General features: G+C 39.8%; 1 protein-coding gene and 1 long non-coding RNA gene across 4 annotated transcripts in view; one reads left to right on the top strand and one right to left on the bottom strand.

Moving 5' to 3' along the window:
• The window catches only part of MROH9 (maestro heat like repeat family member 9), an 85,327-nt gene that overhangs the window by 38,351 nt on the left and 23,556 nt on the right, over positions 1-23,420 (bottom strand). For both annotated transcript variants that reach the window (XM_004756683.3, XM_004756684.3), the window contains exons 5-9: positions 13,331-13,466; positions 12,664-12,750; positions 10,436-10,540; positions 6,584-6,719; positions 528-652 (exon numbers count right to left, since the gene is read on the bottom strand). In XM_004756683.3, coding sequence (XP_004756740.1) covers positions 528-652; positions 6,584-6,719; positions 10,436-10,540; positions 12,664-12,750; positions 13,331-13,466 — 589 coding nt within the window. The remainder of the gene's footprint in view (positions 1-527; positions 653-6,583; positions 6,720-10,435; positions 10,541-12,663; positions 12,751-13,330; positions 13,467-23,420) is intronic.
• LOC123393239 lies at positions 1,252-22,074 on the top strand. 2 transcript variants are annotated; one of them, XR_006607964.1, is made up of 4 exons: positions 1,252-1,624; positions 5,164-5,231; positions 12,094-12,196; positions 21,602-22,074. It is a non-coding gene; the product is annotated as an uncharacterized LOC123393239 (long non-coding RNA). The 2 variants fall into 2 exon arrangements; XR_006607963.1 differs by lacking the exon at positions 21,602-22,074 and having other exon boundaries at positions 12,094-12,674.

The raw sequence follows: 23,420 nt of genomic DNA, 5'->3' as shown, positions 1-23,420 counted from the left end.
GCCCACGCCTTTGAAGGAGGTGTGGGAGGGTCAAGGCAAAAACTATCTACTTGGCACTGAAGTTTATCACTTCAACTTAGAGATTTTTTAACACTTTTTAAAAAAATAAAATCGAAAGCAGGTTATTTTGATGTTTGTTGAGTGAAACATAATCCTACTGCAAAGCCTGTTAACTGGTGACTCCATTAAGTCTACTAAATAACCAGAAGTTCCCCATCTTGAGTGTATATTTAATGACCAAACAAAAAGAACTATGAAACTAGAAAACACTTCTCTCATTTGCATTCTTTAAGGATTACATAAAATAATATTAATTGCTGTATTCAGGAATAACAAGCATCGTTCTTATTCAGAGAGATGAAAATTGGGAAGCCAAAGAGTCTACAGGTTACTTACTCTGGGCTTCACCGAACTTTAAAAACATGGAAAACATTAATTAAAAATGTAAACTGTTGAAATAAGTTGCCACTCAGTGTAATAATACACATGAAATAAAAGTCATAGGATCAAGTGGGGGGGCGAGTTACCTGGGTAATTTTAGTTTTGTCCCGTTGCAAGATGTTAGGTAGGAATTCCATATCCGAGGGAGTATTCAGGAGGCAGTGATCGCCGGACTTCTCACACATGGTGGATCTTTTTCTTTCAGTACCCGCTGTATTAGGAAAAGAGTTTAAGGTTTTTACGTGATCATCCGTTCTTTCTATGACATTGGTATTTCCAGTTTCTCCTTCCTTCCCAATTCTGGAGATCTAAAGTATTCCGAACATTCAACTCCCTGCTAATACTTTCATCCCATCAAATGTTAGGACAGCACTGATCCAGGCTCCATAAACATTCACACGAGGTCTCTGTGAAGTACACATGCAGGACACAGACGATTTTAAGCGGTTGCGCACATATTGAATACATGTAGGCCATCAAATGCATCACCCAGTGCACTGGAGAAGCTGTGGCTAAGTTGGAGTGTGTATTGGTGTGAGAGCGGACTTGGAGGTGTTTTTCAAGGAGCCTAGAAAGTGGCCGCGCGGCAGAGCCAGAAGCTCTCTGTGACGACATCAGGTGCCGATGCTTTCGGTCCTGGAGAAGGGGAGTTTCCGTGATTTCACTGGTTTGCTGACAGCTCTGTAGAGATTTCACTGACCTACAGTTTACTTAAAATGTACAATTTTAAGTTTTTAATATATGTATATACCAGTGAAAATATTACTACAGTAAAAAATAAATACAAAAATTTTTTTAAAAGCCCACAACCATATTCATTCCCTCCAGCACACCTGCTGCCTGTGTCCACCACGATCCAAAGGCAACCACAGATCTGCTTTCTGTTAGCGGCTGTCCAGTTCATGTTTTCTGTCTTCTAATTTTATAAAAATGGATTCACAGAGCATGTACTCTTCCACGATCTGGCATTTTTCACTCAGCAAGAGTATTTTGTGATTCATCCAAGTTGTCTGGATCAAGACTTCTTTCCTGTTTTACTGGCGAGTACCACCCCGTGTCTGCTAATCCGTTTGCCGACTGGTAGACATCTGGGTTGTTTCCAGCTTTTGGCTTTTCCAGATGAAGGTGCTGTCAACATTTGTGCACAAGTCTTGGTGTGGATACCTGCTTTCACTCTGCTTTGGTAAGGCCTAAGTGATGGGATGACTGGATCGTTTGGTATGTGTGTGTTATCTTTTTAGGATACTGCCAAATTATTTTCCAAAATTGTTGTACCATTTCACACTCCCTGTAGCAAAGTGTGAGTGTTTTGGTGGCTTCACATCTTTAATAACATATGGGACGGTCAGCGTGTCAATCTGAGACATCCTAATGGGTATGGAGTGGGATTTCATTGCAGTTTTTAAGTTACATGTCTTTTATGACCAAATGTTGAACATCTTTCGGTGTGTGCCCTTGCCATCTGTGGTTCTTTGGTGAAATGATTCAAATAATTCAAATTCAAATTTACTATAATTTGTTTCTGTTTTCTTACTGCGTTTGAGTGTGCATTTTCTCAGATATGTAACTTGCAAATATCTTCTCCCAGTGTACGGCTTATCTCTTAACAGTGTCTTTCGAAGATTAGAACGGATTAATTTTTCATTTTTCAAATTTATAGGTCATGCTTTTGGTGTTGTATTTAAGAAGTCCTTGGGGCACCTCGGTGGCTCAGTCAGTTAAGCATTTGGCTCTTGATTTTGGCTCAGGTCATGACCTCAGAGTCGTGAGATCGAGCCCTGAGATGGGTGAGGATTCCCTCTTTCCCTCTCCTTCTCACCCTCCCCACTGCGCTCTCCTCCGCCCCTATCTAAAAAAAAAAAAAAAAAAAAAAAAAAAAAAAAAAGAAAAAGAAAATCTTTGCCTAATTCAAGGTACGTGAACTTCTTTTAGTTTCACAGTTTTAGATTTTACATTTCATCTTATGGGTCCATTTTGAATCAACTTTTGCATTATGTAAAAGATACATATCAAATTTCTTTTCTTTTGCATGTATTTAACCAATTTTTTCAACCCTATTTACTGATGTTTTCTCTTTCTTCACTTAACTGCCTTTCAACTTGCTTCAAAAAGCATTTGAGCATACATATGTGCATCTATTTATAAATTTCTGCTCCTGTTTTCTGAAGGAACACTGGTCTGTAGTTTTGTTTTGTTTTTGTTTTTCTTATAATGTCTTTATGTGCTTTTGGTATCAGAATTTTGCTGTCCTCACTGAACGAGCTGGCACGAATTCAGTCCTTCTCACATTTCGGTCAGAGTTTGAATAGGATTGGTACAGTTTCTTCCTTTAACTGTTTGCTAGATCATTTCAATTTGGAGTTTTCTTTATGGGTATTATATTTTTGCTCAAAATACTTCCAATTTCCATTTTTATTTCTTTATCTAACTAATGGGTTATTTAGAAGTGGATGACCTGGTTTCCAAATATTTTGAATTTTCCAGATCTCTTTCTGTTTCTTATTTCTAATTTAATTCCATTTCGGTCAGAGAATATATTTTGTATGAATTAAGGACATTTTGCTTTCTTAAGACTTGATTTATGGCTTGAATATGGTCTATTCTGGCAAATTTTGTTTTTCCTTGAGAATGTTCATTTTTCCACTATCTGTGGAGTGTGCTATAAATGTCAGTTAGGTCAAGTTGGTTCAAGACTATATCCTTAACACTTTTCTGTGTCATCATGAATTATTGAAAGCGGGATACTGAATTCTCTGATTGTAATCCTAGATCCACTCCAGTTCTATCTTTGTTTAATGTATTTTGATTTTTAATTTTTATAAGGACATATGTATTTAGGATTGTTATGTCTTATTAATTAATTGAAACCTTTATCATTATGAAATTACCCTCTTTTTCCCTGGATGCATTCTTTGCCCTGAAATATATATAGCATGTGTATATTTTTATATATGTTTTTTGATATTGACTTAGCCACTCTAGTTTCCTCTTGACTAACGTTACTATGTTATATCATTTTCCAACTTTTAACCTTTATTGTCTTTGTGGCTCTGCATTTAAAGTGGATGTCTCATAGGCAGCATAGAGCTGAGCCTTGTTTTTGTCCAGTCTGATAATCTCTGCCTTTTCATTGGAGGTATTCAGAATATTTACAGTTACTCTAGACGGCTTTAAGTCTTCACTATTTGTTTCCTATTTTTCCTGTCCTTCTATTTTTTTCTTCTTTGTCTTGTCTTGTCTTTCTCTTCTTCCCCTTCCCCTCCCCCTCCTCCCCCTCCTCCTCCCCCTCCTTCCCCTTCCCCTCCCCCTCCTCCCCCTCCTCCCCCTCCCCCTCCCCCTCCCCCTCCCCCTTCTCCTCCCCCTCTTCCTCCTTCGTCTCCTTCTCTTTCTTCTCCCTCTTCTTCCTCTTCTCCCTTTTCTTCTTCTTCTGAGAAAGAGAGATAAAAAGCTGGGAGTGTAGTTTGGGGGAGCGGCAGAGGGAGAGGGAGAGAATCGTAAGCAGATGTAGCGCTCAGCATGGAGCCCAACATGGGGCTCGATCTCATGACCCTGAGATCATGACCTGAGCTGAAATCAAGAGTTGGTCACTCAACCCATGAAGCCACCCAGGTGCCCCCTTTTTGTCTTCTTTTAAAGTACTTAGAACATTACATCTCCATTTTGGTTTATTATATGTAACTCTTTGCTACATTATCTATCTAAGAGGCTGCTTTAAGGTTTATATTATACATCTTTAGCTTTTCACAATTGACCTTTAAGGGATATTTCATGACTCTGTGCAAGAACCTGGAACTGTGGTTGTATTTCCTCTCTCAGTCCTCTAAGCTATTGTTATATATTTAGCTTTGACATGGTGATTATTTTTTGCCTTCAACAGGTGATCATTATTTTAAAAGATTTAAATAATGAGAAGAGAATTTCTGTATTTACCTACATAGTTGTACCCCATTATTCGTAAATCCTTTATGTACATCCAGATTTTTACCTGGATTTTTTTTTCCAGAAGGATTTCCTGTAGTATTTCTTATAGTGCAGATCTGCTGGTGATGAATTCTAACAGCTCTTGAATATCTAAACATGTCTTTATTTCACTTTTGTTTTTATTTTTTAATTTTTTTTAAAGATTTCATTTATTTATTTGTCAGAGAGGGTGAGCACAGGTAGACAGAGAGGCAGGCAGAGGCAGAGGGTGAAACAGGCTCCCTGCTGAGCAAGGAGCCCGATGTGGGACTCGATCCCAGGACCCTGGGATCATGACCTGAGCCGAAGACAGTCGCTTAACCAACTGAGCTACCCAGGCATCCCTCACTTTTGTTTTTAAAAGAATTTTTGTTGACTGACGAATTCCAGATTAACTTTTTTTTTTTCTTTCAGTACATTGGGAGGCTGCACAATTGCCTATGGCTTTTGTTGTTTTGGATGAGAAATCTGCTGTCATCTTTACCTTTGCTCCTCTGAATGAAATCTTTTTTCCTCTGGCTCTCTTTAAAAATTGTATTGTTGATCTCTGCTGGAGTGTCCTTCCTCTCAGACACTGCAGTTTTCATCTCCAGAGGCTTAGTTGAAGTCTTTTAGAAATTCTCCTGTATCCCTACTTCACACGCTCATTTTTTTCTCTGACTCCCTCAATAAATGGAATATATTACAATAATTGTTTTAATGTCCCTGTCTACTAATTCTATCATCTGGGTCAGTTTTGATGAATTTTTCTCTGCATTATAGGTTTGAGTCTGCTTCTTTGCATACCTAGCAATTTCTACTGGATGTCAGACACCGTGAGTGTAAACTTGGTGAGTGCTGGAATCTTTGTATTCTTGGGGGGAGTCTTGAGCTTCATTCTGATAAACATTTAAAGTATTTGGAGATCATTTGATCTTTTTAGATCTTGTTTTTAAGGGCTTTGTTCAGTGGCATGAAAACAATTTAGTCTAGAGATAATTTTTTTCTTCTAATGAAACCAAATGCTTTGAGTGCATTTTTTACTTATAAATTATGAAGTTTTAAATTCTGGCTTACAGTCATAGGCATGATTCCCAGCCTCTGGGAGTTCACTGGACTTTTTCCTCTAATCTTTTTCTCCCCCAGTCTCAGGTAGACTCCTCACGAGTTCTGATCACTCCACGCCTGAATGGTTAAAGTGGACCCTGGCAGGTGTCTGGAGTTCTCTCTCTGTGCCCTCCTCCTGCTACTCAGGTCCCAGACCTATAAACAGGTACTCAGACCTGCAAACTCTAGCTGTCTTGATTCTTTTTTTTTTTTTAAAGATTTTATTTATGTATTTGACAGACAGAGATCACAAGTAGGCAGAGAGGCAGGCAGAGAGAGGAGAAAGCAGGCTCCCCGCTGAGCAGAGAGCCCGATGCGGGGCTCGATCCCAGAAGCCTGAGATTTTGACCTGAGCCGAAGACAGAGGCTCAACCCACTGAGCCACGCAGGTGCCCCTCTAGCTGTCTTGATTCTAATTCTGTCTCTTCAACTTGGTGAGACAACTGGGTTAGAGCCTAAAAACCCCCTTGAGGCGGTAAGCTCGGGCGATTGTAATCCCTACCTCATTAATTCATTTGTTCCCATCTCTCAGCAATCATCTCCTGTGTTATCTGATGTTCAATGCCTTAAGAACAATTATATACATTTATATATTTAATAGTCATGTATTATGGGAGGATAAATCTTTTCTCTGTTTAAGTTATTTGGAAATAGTTTGGTACTTTGGGGACTTGCTGTTTTGTTAGGCTGCCCACAGCAACATTTACTTTAGTTTTGGGCTAATTTTTCCCAACCACCGAAGCGAGAACCTGAATATTCTATCTGATGCCCCATTAGAGGGGAAAAGTATGCCTCTTTTTTAAAAGTCCTATTGGTAATCTTTCTTCTTCCCTTCCTCCCCACAGCATTCCTGTCCCCACCATTAACACACAACACTAATCAAAGTATATAGTACTTTATAGACCTTGAAGAGCCAAATATTACTAGCATATTTTGCTAATTCTAAAGATAGATTATAAAATATGTTTTGAAAAGTAGGACTACAGATCTTGGGAAGGATTTAGAAATCTACAGAGCCTTCTTGGGACCCTTAAGTGGAAACATTAGGGACAAATCCTTAGTATCCACTAGAAGGGACGGTGTGAACCATTCTTACCATTCTGACACTTTGCAATGCAGAGGAGGTGGCACAGTCCTGAGGCTGCCTGCTGTGTGATTAAGGGATCACTGTGGCAACACAGAAGAGACAGTTCTGCTGCCAGGACACCCAAACACGGGGCATCAACACTTGCCTGGTGGAAAAACAGAGGAGGGGAAAAATGCATTTGCTGTGCATAGTTAACATGGAATGTCTGCATCTGATTCTCTAATATACATGTATCAGACTAAGACAAGAGGATGAACTTCAGAATGTACCAAAACCTATATTCAAACCTGTTCCTGAGCCTCAATTTTCTCATCTATAAACTGCAGACAACAAATGCTATCTTGTAGTAGTTACTGGGGGAACAATTTATGACAAAAAAGAAAGTTCTTGCTTTCCAAGCCAGTTGCTCTGGGGAAATCACCGACCCTGTGCGCTCGTCTGCCTCGTGCCCTTGCCCTCACCTGCGGCTCCCTCCCCACCGCATTCAGGACTTGCGTCTCTCCCAAGCTGTGTGTTCACGCTTCCTCCCAGCTTTGGCTTGGACTCAGCTCTACCTTTATTGTGGAGTTTGTTTTGCCGGGCTTCAGGTCGATTTCTGGGGTGTTTAGGATAATTTGAAAATTATCTACTTATATCCCTGAGAGAAAGTGAGCCTAGGGTCCTCCCACTCCACTGCTGTCCCCCTCCGGAAATCCCACTCGTCTTTCAAATGCTGATGTGCCAAAGGAACAAACCCGGGGAAAATCTTTCTGTCCGTGATACACGATGACATGTTTAGCTCACATTTCCTTGTCTGTTTGAAAACTGAATAGTTTAATGGGAGGGACGAACAGGACAGCACAGAGGTCATATAAGGAGAATTACTCTGTTAAAAAGTATTTTTGATAGAAAATCAAAACCAAAATCAAAATCCTGACTACAAACGGCAGTCAGGCTTGTTCAATAGGATGAGGGCCTCTGAGACTCTAGAAGACATTGGCTAGGGTAGCTTACGGGGGAAAAAAGTCTTCCCACTGAATGCACCTGAGAACAGAATGGATCGTTCCCCATCATCAGAGAAGGGAACAAGTCTCCACTGATGTGCACTCAATACATCAGACCTGGAGGTCCACAGAGGGGGCCTGTGGGAAGCTCAGCTGTTAATTTAGGAATACGTCCAGCTGTTTGGGTTCGTGTACTTGTCCTCTCTCCTCCGTTCATTTCATGGACTTAACCATCTTTAGAGGACATTGCCGTAAAGAGAAAGTTAGGCTTCATGGCTCTGTTGATGACCCGGCTGAGGCGAGCGGAGCCTCCCCGTCCCAAGGGCGCTGGTGTGCCTCCACCTGCTGGCGCTCCGGCACACTGCAGAGCAAAGTGGAAAGTCCCCCTACGTGGCTTCTGGAAGAATCTGTTCCAGGTAGGAACCGTCCACTCGGGAGAGCCTTCTGCCCCAGAAGTGGAATTGCATATTTATCTGCATATTATCTGGGCTGTGTGTAGGGGGAATGCACTTGATGGACATAATCAGAGTTGAGAAGAGGAGATGGAAGATGACCAAACTCCAAAATGTCTTCCGTCACCTCAGTGGAACTCACTAGAACGAACGAAGGAATGAATGAATGAATATATGTATACTGAATCAACATGCGGAAGCAGACAGAAGCATGTGAGTAGGTTTTGCGCAGACAGTCGTCATCCGATTCTCGCTGAGCGCCTGGGACAGTCGGGGCCTGCGCAGACAGTCGCCATCCGATTCTCGCTGAGCGCCTGGGAGCGGGGCCTGCGTAGACAGGACAGTCGGGCCTGGGACAGTCGGGGCCTGCGCAGACAGTCGCCATCCGATTCTCGCTGAGCGCCTGGGACAGTCGGGGCCTGCGCAGACAGTCGCCATCCGATTCTCGCTGAGCGCCTGGGACAGTCGGGGCCTGCGCAGACAGTCGCCATCCGATTCTCGCTGAGCGCCTGGGACAGTCGGGGCCTGCGTAGACAGTCGCCATCCGATTCTCGCTGAGCGACCTGGGACAGTCGGGGCCTGCGCAGACAGTCGCCATCAGTCGATTCTCGCTGAGCGCCTGGGACAGTCGGGGCCTGCGCAGACAGTCGCCATCCGATTCTCGCTGAGCGCCTGGGACAGTCGGGGCCTGCGCAGACAGTCGCCATCCGATTCTCGCTGAGCGCCTGGGACAGTCGGGGCCTGCGCAGACAAGCAGGCCCGGGACGGGAACTAACTCCACGTCAAGCCTTGCTGAGAAACTCGGTGTGATTCGCCTTTCGAACATTTGAAGGGACAGCCAGCCACTTTAGAGACCCGGAGAGCCCAAAGACTGAAACAAAGCACTCCATCCCTCTTTTGAAATAATCAACATGATGCAAAGAACATCACGGATTACGTTTCCTCATGTAAGAAAATTGTGTAACATCCCAAAGCTGATGTTAAACAAAATAGTGAGAATTCAGGTACGTTCTAAGGGTTATGTAGGCTTTTTGTCTCAATATGTCTGGAAACTATTTGTATAAGTAGTAGAAGATGGCTACACGAAGATGGTATCATAAATGCATGTTTCTGATCCCCTTTAATCTGAACGCCTAAAATATTTCAGACAATCAGAGGAGCAGTTAGAAGTGCACGTTTAAAAGTCACAGTTGAGGACGAGCTATGGTGAGTGCTGTGACGTGTGTAAGCCTGACGATTCGCAGACCTGTATCCCTGGGGCAAATAATACATTATATGTTAATAAAAATAATTAATAAAAAAATCACAGTTAAGGGTGAGTTGCAAAACATAGGTTGGGGACACAGTATCCGTAAGAGAGAGAAATGTTTATAGATAGTAAGGTCTCTTAGAAGGAAGGCAATGATGTTATTAAAAATATAGAAAACTTCAGCAAATACCGGCAGTTATGAGATGCCCATTTGTTCTGCATTTGAAAGGCAACAATTAGAAAGTGCAGTGACTTGCCCGTGTGGTGGAAGTGTAGGGAAACCGTGTAACATCCGCAGGAGTACGAACGAGGTAATTCTGTAGTGCTGAAATGAGAACCTACTCCTACTCTGTCATCTATCATCTTTCTAAGTATTTCTAAGTACGTATGTACTGGAACAAAGGTGACCATTTGTATAGTGTCGAACTAAAAAAAAAAAAACCAAAAAAAAAAACCCTAAATATACCTGAATGTCCATCTATAAGTAGATTACAATGTACTAGAACTATGGGTATATGCTTCGGCTGAAAGAATGAGGTAACTCCACACATATTCCCAGGAAGATCCCTGAGGAACGTACTGTTCAGCAAAAAATCGAATTGCAGAACCAGGTATAAATATAATGTGGTTTTAATCAAGAAGCACTAAGTAACAATCCGTGTATCTCAGAGCGTGCACGCGTGTACGGGTGTGTGCACGGAGGCTATCAGCAGGGCCCCGTCACGGCAGCACGCGGGGGAGGAGAGGAAGGACTTCTGCCCCATCGCTAGCGTGCCACACAGGGACACGATTCAGGAATGACTTGTATAAATTTCAAATAAATGCATAATGGTTTAAAAATACTTTAGGAAAAGGAGAAATAAGGAGGAAAGAGGGATGGAAGGATTTCTAGGGGTGCACGTGACACTGGTCGCGAGCCACAGAGAATGCGGGAGTCCGTGGAAGTTTGACACACTCGTGCTGTGGGCAGGAAGCATAAAGGGTCTTAGCAACTGGTTGAGAGACTCTGCTCTGATGGACCTAAACCGTGGAGTATATGGACTCTACTCTGCCTGTCCCACCCTGCCGGCACGGTCCTACCAAGCAGGTGCTTAGTTTTCAAGGTCCAAGGCTCGGAGAGCGGGGTTAGGGCAATGAGCCTTGGAAGCATGTGGTGTGATGGCGCTGGGTGACTTACGTATCCCCTGACTCTCCGGGACGCAAAGCTTAGCACCCTGCTGATGATCACCATAACCCTCTCCTGTAGGTAGGAGCTATCTTCGTTCATCCACACAACCATGTCCTGTGGAAAACACAGTCATCATCCTAGAGCCCGGGGTTTCCATGTCTACAAGCTCCCTCCATTAGCCTCCAACTTCACCAAGTCAAGGGCCCCCGCAGACCCTGATTATTTCCTATCTAACCTACATTTATCTCAAAAAGATGACAAGCTAGGAGTATACTAGTTCATCTACTGTCATAACCACACTTGAATTATATGTTACTTAATTTTATGCAATGAATATTTACTCATGATGTGCATTGTAAGTCACTTTGTCAGTTATCATGAAAAGTTTAACAAGAGACTATCATGGGATTGTTAGCAGCTTCTCTTGTTTTTCTTTCAAAGTACATATCCGCTCTCTCTGTCTCTCTCATCACAGGATCTGATTTTCAGTTTTTAAAAAGAATTGAAATGTCATCTGATCCTGAAATGTCATCTCACTCCAGAATTTCCTCTGCAGACTCAACACTCAGATATTTTCTGGCTCATAGTTGCAGAGAATATTCCTGGAGACAGCTCGGTTAGAAAGTTCTTGCTAATTTTGATTCGACTCCATCTTGCTGTAACTCTGTTCTAAGCCTTCAGAAGCAGTGACATATTTACAAGCTTGGTAAGCGAGGAAACAGCATATGCCTCACATTCCAACCACCACTAATGGATTTCTTTCTTTCTTTTTCTTTTTTTTTTTTTTTAAGATTTTTATTTATTTATTTGACAGAGATCACAAGTAGGCAGAGAGGCAGGCGGGGGTGGGGAGGTGGTGGGAAGCAGGCTCCCAGCTGAGCAGAGAGCCCGATGCTGGGACCCTGAGATCCTGACCTGAGCCGAAGGCAGAGGCTTAACCCACTGAGCTACCCAGCGCCCCCGCTAACAGATGTCTCAAGGCACTCTGTTCGAATCCACAGTATTTGTGCTAAATCTACTCCTTTCACTCGCTCCCATTGTAGAAAACTGTTCTCAAGTCCATTTCCTAGGGCAGAAGAGTGTCTAAATCTCAGGGGGGTCAGACTGTGCCTTTCCCAAGAGCGGGCTTTTTGCTCTTTTTGAGAATCAAGTGAGTTTCTAGACATGGAAGTATGAGAACAACACAGTCAGGGAACAGGTTTCCAAGTTAGAGAGCCCCCCATTCATTAGCATGGCACATATTATTGCTTCCATTTCCTTATCAGCAAACTGGGGGAAAATCACAGTAGCTTCCTCGGAGGGTTATTTTAAGGGTTAAATGAGATAACCTACACGTGAAATATTCAGCTTAGTCAACCCGATGTAGAGTAAATGCTCATAACAGTAGTTTATCGGTTGAAAGAGCCTGTGTGGGGAGGTGGTTGTAATAATGGGATAATAATAAAGACTTTAAAGAGTTGTGAGGTTAAATTTTTAAAAATTCACAAAAAATGTTCGACTCAAATTAGGCACAAATTCACTCCGTGTGTTTCATTTTCCCTTGCATTCCTTCTTGTCTTCCCAGATACCAATTCTGCTTCTTTACTTGAATGTATTTTATGATTTGCCTAAACCCGTAATGCTCCTAGTAGAATAAGTCAACCTGGTTTCCCACTGTTTCCTGACAGGTGCCCCCGATGCCATCATATCAGAAGCCGTTGAGGATGGTAAGACATCCTGAGCAGCCTCCTGTCTCTGCCCGGGACATTTAAGACACCCTGATGTCCAAATGTAAGTGGGGATTCGGACAGTTGTTGGGCTTTGCTCCGACACCACGGTGTCCATGAAGCCAGGATGCTTCAGCTCCAGCGGTGCTGGGGAGGAAGCAAGCCTACGGAGACCATCCCGGCATGGCTGCATGGACCCGCAGGTCGTCTAAGCCGATCGCCCTCTCTTTTCTGCTAAACCACACTGTATCACTCTTACATTGCCACAGAACATGGGGCTTCTTAACTGTTTTGTTGCTGCCATCTTCCCAAAATTGAATTCTTAAAATTATGTCTCTTCAATTGAAATAAAAGGAAGTGATTTCATTTGGGGGATCATTAGACAGCTTGGGAGGAAAAGAAAAAAAAAAATCAGCCACCAAATACTTGAAGGAGACATGAGTATAGGAAAAGGGAAATACTAAGTGAATATAATGACCTCTTTAGATTTAAGAAAAGGAAACAAAATTGCTCATTTTCCCTTTATTTTACCTTTAAGATTTGCAGTTTGTAGAGATCTTTAGACACTAAGATCAGAAGAGTGTCCTCAAATAAGTTTAAAGTGTTTTGATACAGATTCTGAAAAACAAAAAAAGTGACACAAGCAGCTGGCCAGGTAAAATTAGACATAACTGTGTTCAGTGTCTATGGCTTTATGCCCCGGGGTCCTGCGTTCTCCCCATAAACTGAAGGTAAGAGAGGAGAGAGCCAGCCAGAGGGACGAGAGCTCCCAGGACCACGGGCCATGCATCACCCTCCACCTTCCAGGGCGGCTGCGCCCTGCGGCTGTGCTGGGGAAACCGAGACCAGAGGTGCGGCTCCCCGCACTGCAGGGCTGGTCCTCCCTCGGCCTCGCCCTGCTCTTACTTTCCTTCTTGGATCATTTGTCCATAAACTCTTGTCCTTGCTAAAATAATTAACCCCAGATGTCTTCATTCATCCGTTCCTGTAACTCCTGTACAACCCATCAAATCCCGTGAGTCGTAGAATTGCCAAGGAGTCCGGGGGGCACGGATGAAAGCTGGAAGACACTGCGGTTAATCTACGGTAGGGATAAAAGGTGAAGGACATCACAAGGACAGCGACCTGCGGGGGCGCGCTGCGGGACCCTGGGCCGCGGGACGATGGGTCCCAACAGTTAAGGGACGCAAACGCTCACCTCCAGGTCCTCTTTGTCATCTTCCTGGTCTCCCATCTCCTTCACTTCCTCAAGACTCGGTATAGAAAATACCATTTCAAAGGAGGACTTTATTATCTTCAGTTGGGTTTCGAACTGCAGAAGGGGATCGACATAGCTGGTAACAAAGAGGTGTAGTTATTAAAAAGAGGAGAGAACAAACGTGATCTAAGTTTAGTGGCTTTCTCTGGTGTGAGGGAGAATGTACTAGAAAATGAGGCCCAGCTCTTGGCTTTATATAACATGTGGGTTTTACATATTCTCATAAAAATGACAATGGTGCTTTAAATGTAGAGGAATGAGTTTCTTTTTAAAAATCATCTGTAATCAGTTATTTCGAAACCAGAAGATATTTCTCCATAGACACAATAATGTAAAGAGTGGTCACAATTCCAGGCAAACCCGCAAAGCCATGCTGAGCGTTAGCTGAAATATATTACTGCCACATTTTCTCTAAGCTGTGATACTCCGCTTCTTACATTTTAATGTTTCTGAAATGATTGGGATGCAGCCTCTAATTCTTGGCAGAAGAAACCTGCTGTCAGCAGTTGGAAAGACAAGTTATGACACAGTTGTTATCCCTTAGATATGTGGGAGGTGGATAACAGTCCTTCCTGATTTTTTTTTTTTGAAGTGAAAATATATATATATATTTTTTTGAAAAGATGGTGATGTAGATGGTAAGGTAGGAAATTTTATGTTGGAGTCAGAATATCTTTTTCTCTACTGGACGGGAAAATCAAAGTGTCTAATCCCACCGTTTGAAATGGAATTTCTTAGACTATGATAGATAATTTTCAAATATTGGGAAGATTAATTTGACTTATTCAAAGCTTGAATGAATTATTAGACTCTGAACAGCTTCCAGTAGAATTTTCAGGGGAAGATATTTAACTTTTAGGGATAAATACCTTGACTTAGGAAAGTGCAAAATTAAGATTTTGATGAAATAGTAAATAGTTTCTTTCAATGTACTTTGAAATCATACTGCTAGTCCTAAAAATGCTAAAATGTTCCAAATCATGACTAAAGATAAGAAAAGTAGCATGATCCTCTAAGCCTGTGCATAACTGCTAATGGGCAACAGATCTTCAAATTTTAAATGTGAGGAAGGTTGAGTGTGAGACGTTGATGATGCTAAAGAAAAAAGACACATGGAAATCTATGGGTCAACATGGACAACTGCCATCAAGGATACATTTTTTTTTGATACACGTGAAATTAGCTTTCAAAAGAATAGTTATTAAATTACTAATGTGTTTTACAGTAAGTGACATCTTAGAATTAAGAATTTCAGTGTAGATGCTTTTTTTATATTCCAGAGTGCACAACCAGGTGATAGAGAACAGCACTGGGGGAAGAAGAATAAACATTCCTCACTCAATCACTGTATGGTCAGTAAGCAAAGGGCCACACCTATGTTTGCAAGTATAATGTTAGGAATCACAATTGAATAAAACAAAGTAGATGCCTCCTAATAAAAGCATGGGGAAATGATATTAAACAGATCACAAAGAAATCAGGAGGGACAATTTGATATGATAAAATGTTTAGTTCAAATAAAAGAATATTGAGAGATAAATATATGGTCATTTGAAATAATAAAAGGAAGAGTTAATAACAGAAAAAGTTAAATTATTAAAAATAACTATTAAAAGTACAAGGTATTGAATTATTTAAGATGCAAGAGGAAATAGAAATTATTAAAATTATTAAAAATACAAGGAAAAGCAAACACAGTCATAGAATATTAAGCATTCAATTATCAGCCTGTGGTAGGTAAAAATTAAAAATTCTGCAAAAGAGGAGATCTTTACTAGAATTAATAAGGAGATATAGATAAATTATATTAAATGAGATAACAAGGATCATCCTCAATAATCATGGTGTGCTGACAAATATTTATCATATTTGTAAATACATGTTTTATTCTCAAATCACAATGAGAAATCCATTTTAAAAATGAGAAAATTCAAAGTACTTAAAAGTACTTGAACACCATTAGAATTTTTCTCATTTAAAATAAGGGGCATCTGGGTAGCTCAGTTGGTTAAGCATCCCACTTTTGGTTTTGGCTCAGGTCATGGTCTTGTGGCTGTGGGACTGAGCGCTGGGTTGGGCTTGGTTCTCAGTGCAGAGTCTGCTTCAGATTCTCTCTCCTTCCCTCTCACCCACTTTTTCTCTCTCTCAAAAAAGTAAAACCTTTAAAAAAAATAAAAAGAGAGAAAAATGACAAACTAAACATGTAACCAGATTTTAAAGCTACTAAAAATATAATCAAAGAAATAAAGGGCATAAACAATGAATAAGTATAAAATGAGGAAAGGGGAATAATAAATATAGTGATTCTTGCTGGAAAATTTAATAAATATTTTAAAAAGAAAAAAGAGGAAGCATAATAACATTCTGCTTAGAGGGACCCCAAAAGAAGAGGAGAGAGAAAAGGGAGTAGAAGATTTACTTGAAGAAATAGTAGCTGATAAGTTCCCTAATCCAGGGAAGAAAACAAAGATCCATATCCAAGAGGCACAGAGATTCCCCAACAAAATCAACCCAAGGAGGTCCGCACAAGACACACAATAATTAAAATGGCAACACATAGTGATAAAGAGAGAATTTTAAAAGCAAGAGAAAACATGACAGTTATATACGAGTGAAACCCCATACGTTATCCAGCAGATTTTTAGCAGAAACTTTGAAGGCCAGAAAAGAGTAGCATGATATATTCAAAGTGCTGAAAGGGGGAAAAAAATCTGTGACCAAGAATAGTCTCTCCAGCGAAGCTATAATTCAGAAGAGAAGGAGCAATAAAGAATTTCCCAGACAAACAAAAACTAAAGAAGTTCATGACCAGTAAGCCAGCCTTACAGGAAATGTTAAAGGAGACTGTATGATTATAAAGGGAAGACCATAAGTATGAGTAAGAAAAGTAGGAAGGACAAAAGCAATAAAAATAAGTCTACCCATAAAAATCAGTCAAGGGACCCACAAAGTAAAAGGAGGTAAAGTATTACATCATAAACCAAGCATGCGGAGGGGAGAGGAGTTAAGAATGGGCTCAAGTGTAAGGTGTGCGCAGAAATGTAATATACAAATCTAATGGTAACCACAAATCAAAACCCAGTACTAGATACGCAAAAAGTAAAGAGTAAGAATCCAAGAAAGCCAGCAAACTGGGAGAGCAGAGCAAGAGAAGAAAGGATCCAAGAGGGGCTATAAAACAACCACAAGCCGAGTAATAGAATGGCAATAAATGCATACCCGTTACTTGGAATGTAAATGGACTAAATGCCCCAAACAAAAGATATAGGGTGACAGACTGAATTTAAAACAAGACCCATCTATATGCTGCCTACAAGACTCATTTCACACCTAAAGACATGTGCAGATTGAAAGCAAGGGGATGGAGAAACATTTGTCATGCAGATAGATGACAAAAGAAAGCCAGGATAGCCATACTAATGGCTTTTCTCTTTGGAGAAAATAGAATTTATGACAAAACTGCAAAACTGTAACAGGAGACCAAGAAAGACACTATCTAATAATAACATGGACCATTGAACAAGAAGATATAACAATTGTATATATTTATACACCCAGCATTGGAGCACCCAAATACATGAAACAGTCCATAGCAAACATAAAGGAACGAATAGATAGTAATACAATAATAGTGGGGGACTTTAACACCTCACTTACGTCAGTGGATAGATAATCCAGACAGAAAATCAACAAGGAAACAGCGGTTTTGAATGGCACAAGGGATGAAATAAAATTCACAGATATATTCATAACACTCCATCCTAAAATAGCAGAATACACATTGTTTTTTGTTTTTATTTTTTAAAGAGAGAGAGAAACAGAGTGGGTGCAAGTGGCAGGGGGGAGGGGAGAGGGAGAGAGAGAATCCCAAGCTGGCTCTATGCTCAGTGCAGAGCCTGAGTTGGGGCTCAGTCTCATGACTCTGAGATCATGACCTGAACTAAAATCAGGAGTTGGTTGCTTAACCAACTGAGGCACCCCGGCACCCCAGAAAACACATTCTTTTTAAGGGCACATGGAACATTCTTCAGAATAGATCACATAATAGGCCATGAAACAAGTCTGAGCAAATTCAAAAAGATCAAAGTCACACCATGCATTTTCTCTGACCATCACACATGAAATTAGAAATCAACCACCAGAAAATATCTGGAAAGAGCACCAAAACATGGAGGTTAAATAACATGCTACTGAACAATGAATGGGTCAACCAGGAACTCAAAAAAGAGATTAAAAAATTACATGCAGAGAAATCAAAATGAAAACACAATGGTTCAAATCATTGGATGTAGCAAAAGGGACGTATATAACAAAACAAGCCTACCTCAAGAAGTGAGAAAAATCTCATTCTAACCTACACCTCAAGGAGCTAGGAAAAAAACAATAGACAAAACCTAAAACCAGCAGAAGGAAGAAAACAATAAAAATCAGAGCAGAAATAAATGAAATAGAAATTAAAAACACAATAGAACAGATCAATGAAGCTAAGTTCTTGGGAAAATCAGTAAAATTGATAAACCTCTTGCTAGACATCTCAAGAAAAAAAGGGAAAGTACTCAAATAAATAAAATAAAATAATGAGAGAGGAGAAATAACAATGAACAGCATAGAGATAGAAATAATTATAATAGAATATTATAAAAAATTATATTCCAAGTTGGACAACCTGGAAGAAATGGATAAATTCCTAGAAACACAAAAGCCAAAACAGAAACAGAAAGAAATAGAAAACTTGAACAGACTGATAAGCAGCAATGAAAATGAATCAGCAATTAAAAAATTCCCAACAAACCAGAGGCCAGGACCAGGTGGCCTCACAGGTGAATTCTACCAAACATTTAAAGAATAGTTCATGCCTATTCTCAAACTTTTAAAAAAGTAGAAGAGGAAGGAAAATTTCCGAATTCATTTTATGAGACTAACATTACCCGATGTAAAGCCAGATAAAAATACCACAAAAAAGAGAACTACAGACGAACAACTCTGATGAACATAGATGCAAAAACAGCATTTTTCACAGAAGTGGAACAAAGGATGCTAACATTTGTATAAAATCACAAGACCCCAAATAGCCAATGGTCTTGAAAAAGAAAAACAAAACTGGAAGTATCGCAATTCTGGACTGTAAAGCTGTGGTAATCAAAACATTATGGTACTGGCACAAAAAGAGACAACATGGATCAATAGAACAGAATAGAAAACCCAGAAATAAACCTACAATTACATGTCAATTAATTTTTAACAAAGGAGGCAAGAATATGCAATGGGAAAAAGACAATTTCTTCAACAAATGCTGTCGGGAGAAGGCTGGATAGCAATATAGAAAGGAATGAACCCGGACCACTTTCTTACACCATACAAAATAATAAACTCAAGATGGATTAAAAATCTAAATGTGAGACCTGAAACCACAAAAATTCTAGACGAGAACACAGACCATAATTTCTGACTTTCGCCATAATAACGTCTTTCTAGATATGTCTCCTGAGGCAAGGGAAACAAAAGCAAAATTAAACGACTGAGACTTCATCAAAATAAAGTACTGCACAGCAAAGGAAACAACCAACAAAACTAGAAGACAACCAAGGGAATGGGAGAAGATATTTGCAAATGACATGTCCAATAAAGGGTTAGTATCCAAAATATATAAAGAATTTCTGAAACTTAACATCCCCCTCAAAGTGAATTAAAAAATGGGTGGAAAAGAAGAATAGACATTTCTCCAAAGAAGACATCCAGATGGCCAACAGACACATGAGAAGATGCTCAACGTCACTCATCATCAGGGAAATACAAATGAAAACTATAGTGAGGTATCACCTCCCACCTCTCAGAATGGCTGAAACCAACAAGAAGCAACCGATTTTGGCAAGGATGTGGAGAAAAAGGAACCTTTCACACTGTTGGTGGGAGTGCGAGCTGGGGCATCCACTGTGGAAAACAGTATGGAGTCCTTCGGAAAGTTAACAGTAGAACTACCCTACAGACCAGCAATTGGGCTACTGGGTATTTACCCAAAGAATATGAAAACACTAATTCAAAGGAATATGTGTACTCCTATGTTTATAACAATATTATTTACAATAGTCAAATTATGGAAACAGCCCAAGTATCCATTGATAAATGAATGCATAAAGAAGAAATGGTGTATATATACAATGGAATATTATTCAGCCGTAGAAAGAATGAAATCTTGACATTTGCAACCACATAAATTGATCTAGGGAGTATAATGCTAAGCAAAATAAGCCAGTCAGAAACAGACAGATGCCATATGATTTCACTCATCTCTGGAATTTAAGAAACAAAACAAACATACAAAGGGAAATCAAAAGAGACAAATGAGAAAACAGACTCTTAACTACAGAGTCTGGTTAAAGATAGTTCCCAGAGGGGAGGTGAGTGGGGGGCTGGGTAAAACAGGGGTCGAGGATTTGGAGAGGGATGTGGGGGGATGGGCGAGCCTGGCGGTGGGGATTAAGGAGGGCACGTATTGCCTGGAGCACTGGGTGTGGTGCACAGTGAACTTTGGAACAATGAAAAAAAATTAAATTAAATTAAATTTTTAAAAAAGAGTACTTCTCTTGATGAGCACTGAGTAATAATATATGGGACTGCTGAATCACTCACACGATTGTACACCCGAAACTGTATATTAACTACACAGGAATTAAAATCATAAAAAAACTAACAAATTTCATTTATAAATATGAAGTTTAAATTTTTAGAATAATAATTTTTAAAATAATAAAATAACACTGTAACACCAATTATGATTTATCATCAGAATGTAAGGATGGACCAATAGCCTAAAAACTATCAATTAACACATACCTATAATAGGTTAAATTAAAAATCATGCTTTAATCAATCTTGAAAAAGTATTTAATAAATATCAACATCATTTTTTAAGGAGAATGAATAGTTTGAATAATTTCTTGAAAGGTTTTATTTAAACCAACATTTTGCTAATTGAGAAGTCATGTCTGAGTTTTTATTAAAAACAGGAACAACATAAGGGTTCAATTTCCTATTTTAAAATATTGTGTTAGAATTTGTTGTTTTTCAAATAAGACATGGTCTAATAAAAATAGTTCAGTGAGCTCAAACACAGGATAAATATATCCCCCCCCAAAATCCCATATGTATTCCAGCATATCAGAAATTGCTGTCCAAACAATAAAATTGGGGAAGGAGGGAGCTAAAATACAATATAAATAAAAAATCAGTCTAGTAATGTGCAGAATCTATGTTAAAAATACCTCAAACTTTTAAGGGAGAACACAAAACAGAACTTGAATAATTAGAAAGATAGATTTATAAATAGGAACATCATTTGTAAATGTCAATTATTCTCAAATTATTTTACAAACTCTGAAAGCACAATTAAAATTTCAGGACATTTTCATCAGAAGTTGATAAAAACACATTTACCTTCCTCTTAGAAAAATAAATTGGAGAGATTATCAAAAGTTACCATGCTGGAAGTGATCAAGAACATAAGGAAGATCTAGTTTAATCAGATAATAAAATCTATTATAAAACAGCACTAAGTCAAAACAGTTTAGTGGTGGCACCACAGTAAAATTGTAAACAATGTGAGAGAATGTAAATTCTAGAGAATATCTAATATGGGAATAGAAAATACCTGTATTAAATACTCTTGTCTCCCCTCCCTGGCCAAATGTGGCACTAATCTATTGAGAATATTTCATGTTGGATCAGAATGTGTTCCTAGAATGCCTTTTTTTTTTTTTTTTTTTTTTTTTTTTTTTTTAAAGATTTTATTTATTTATTTGACAGAGAGAAATCACAAGTAGGCAGAGAGGCAGGCAGAGAGAGAGAGAGGAGGAAGCAGGCTCCCCGCTGAGCAGAGAGCCCGATGCGGGACTCGATCCCAGGACCCTGAGATCATGACCTGAGCCGAAGGCAGCGGCTTAACCACTGAGCCACCCAGGCGCCCCTGCCTTTTTTTTTAATTAAAAATTTTTGAGATATTTGTAGCTTTACATGATGTTGTAAGAAATAATAAAGAGAAACAGCTAATATACTTCCCACGGTTTTCCCCAGTGGTGACATTCTCCGATTATAGTAGAGTATCACCACCGGGATATCGATACGGATTCCTTCCAGCCATCTGGTTCAGATCTCCCCCATTGTATTTGTGCTCGTGTGTGTGTGTGTATTTAGTTCTATACAACTTGATCACAGGTGTACATTCCTGTATCGACCACTGCCATCAAGATCCTCAAGAACAGCTCGGAACCCTTAAGCACGCAAGTATTCCCTTATACAGACGAATGTAAAAAAGCATTCAGAGTTTAAACAAGCCTTTGGGGATGAAACACTTTAAATTAGTGTTATCTGTATTGGGGTCAACAAACATTTTCTGTGACGGTCCAGATGACAAGTGTATGAGGCTTTGCCGGCCAAATGGCCTCTGTCTGCTCAGGTCTGCCATCATAATGCAAAAGCAGTGATAGGCAATGCAGGAATAAATACATAAATGTGGCTGTATTCCAACAAAACTTTGTTTACCAACCTTGGAATTTGAATTTCACAGAGCATTTGCATGTTGTGAAATATCCTCCTTCTTTTAATCCTCCCCCAACTATTTAAAAATGAAAAATAAAAGGGGGGTGCCTGGGTGGCTCAGTCTGTTAAACGTCCAGTCTTGATTTTGGTTCAGGTCATGATCTCAAGGTCATGAGACAGAGCCCCATAGAACTCTGCACTGAGTGCGGAGCCCGCTTAGGATTCTCTCTCCCTCTCTGTCTTCCCCTCTTCTCCCCGCTCTTACTCCCTTTCTGTCAAAAAAAAAAAAAAGTAAAAAACACTCTTATCTCTCAGAATGTACAAAACCAGGAGACTACAAAAACAGATTTAGCCCATAGGCCAAGTTTGTTGACGTCTGTTTTGCATAATGGAATTGTGAAGATAATTTAAATTCATTCATAGCATCAAAAAATATCTGCTATAGCCTAGAGGGTAACAAAAATCAACTAACAGAAAACTAGGAGAAAGTGAACGTAATAGTAAAGTGTGATATAGAATTAATTTTATCCCAGATGTCATACCAAAACGTGAAAGAAAAAATAGCAATGACACTAAAATCAATTCTGAGAAGATAAAAAAGAACAAAGAATTTTAACCCCATAGGAATGTCACGGGACACTTACTAAGTGTATGCCAAAACAAAAATCCTCACGGAGGCACAAAGACCACGAAAAATTTCCCACATGAGAAAATTCATAAATATATAAACATACAGAAAATATTAGGTCTTGCTTTTTTTTTTTTAAAGGAATACAAATTAAAATAATAATGAGGTACAATTTTGGGCCTATTAAATTAGTAAAGTAGAAAAATGTATGAAGAATCTATGTCTTTTGGTGACTCGGCTTTGAAGAAACATTATTGGTGGGATTTTTCTGGACAGCAAACTGACTCCTTACTAAAAGCTCTAAGTTGGTTTTCAATCCCATCTGCGATAGTTTGGGATCTTGGGAAACAGATGCCAAAACAGGTTTAGAGGTGCATGAGATTTCGGAGAGAAGGAGGGAAGGAAGGAAGTAGGGTTAGAAAGTGCATAGACGATAGCAAGTTCTAAGAAGGGTTCAGCCGGGTCGATGCGTTTCCTAGACTCCCAAGTCACCCATTGGAGCTGACTGTCCTACCAGGCTGCCTGGATGGTCAGGGAGCAGCTAGGGCTGTCCACCAATTAGGATTCCCAGCAGCAGGTCATTTTCGTGGTTGCCTGTCATCTAAATCGGTAACCTCACCCTCTCAATGCTATTTCAAAAAAATATTTCAGAGGAGATACGATCTTTGATGTACAAAGATGATTAATCATACTATTGGCAAAATAAAATATAATTTAAAAATTTCAAAATTGGGGAATCTTATACTGCCATTAAAATGAAAATATGAGCATGTAGGGAAAAAACTCAAGACATAATGCCAAAGGGAAGAATATTACAGAAAATCCTATTGGCTTATAATAATTAGACTACCTGCTGATCCGTACAGC

The sequence above is a fragment of the Mustela putorius genome, unplaced genomic scaffold (genome assembly GCF_011764305.1).
Source record: "Mustela putorius furo isolate JIRA1106 unplaced genomic scaffold, ASM1176430v1.1 tig00000785_pilon_pilon_pilon, whole genome shotgun sequence".
Taxonomy (NCBI): Eukaryota; Metazoa; Chordata; class Mammalia; order Carnivora; family Mustelidae; genus Mustela; species Mustela putorius.
The sequence above is the reverse complement of the archived record's forward strand: the minus strand, read 5'-3'. Positions and strand labels throughout refer to the sequence as shown.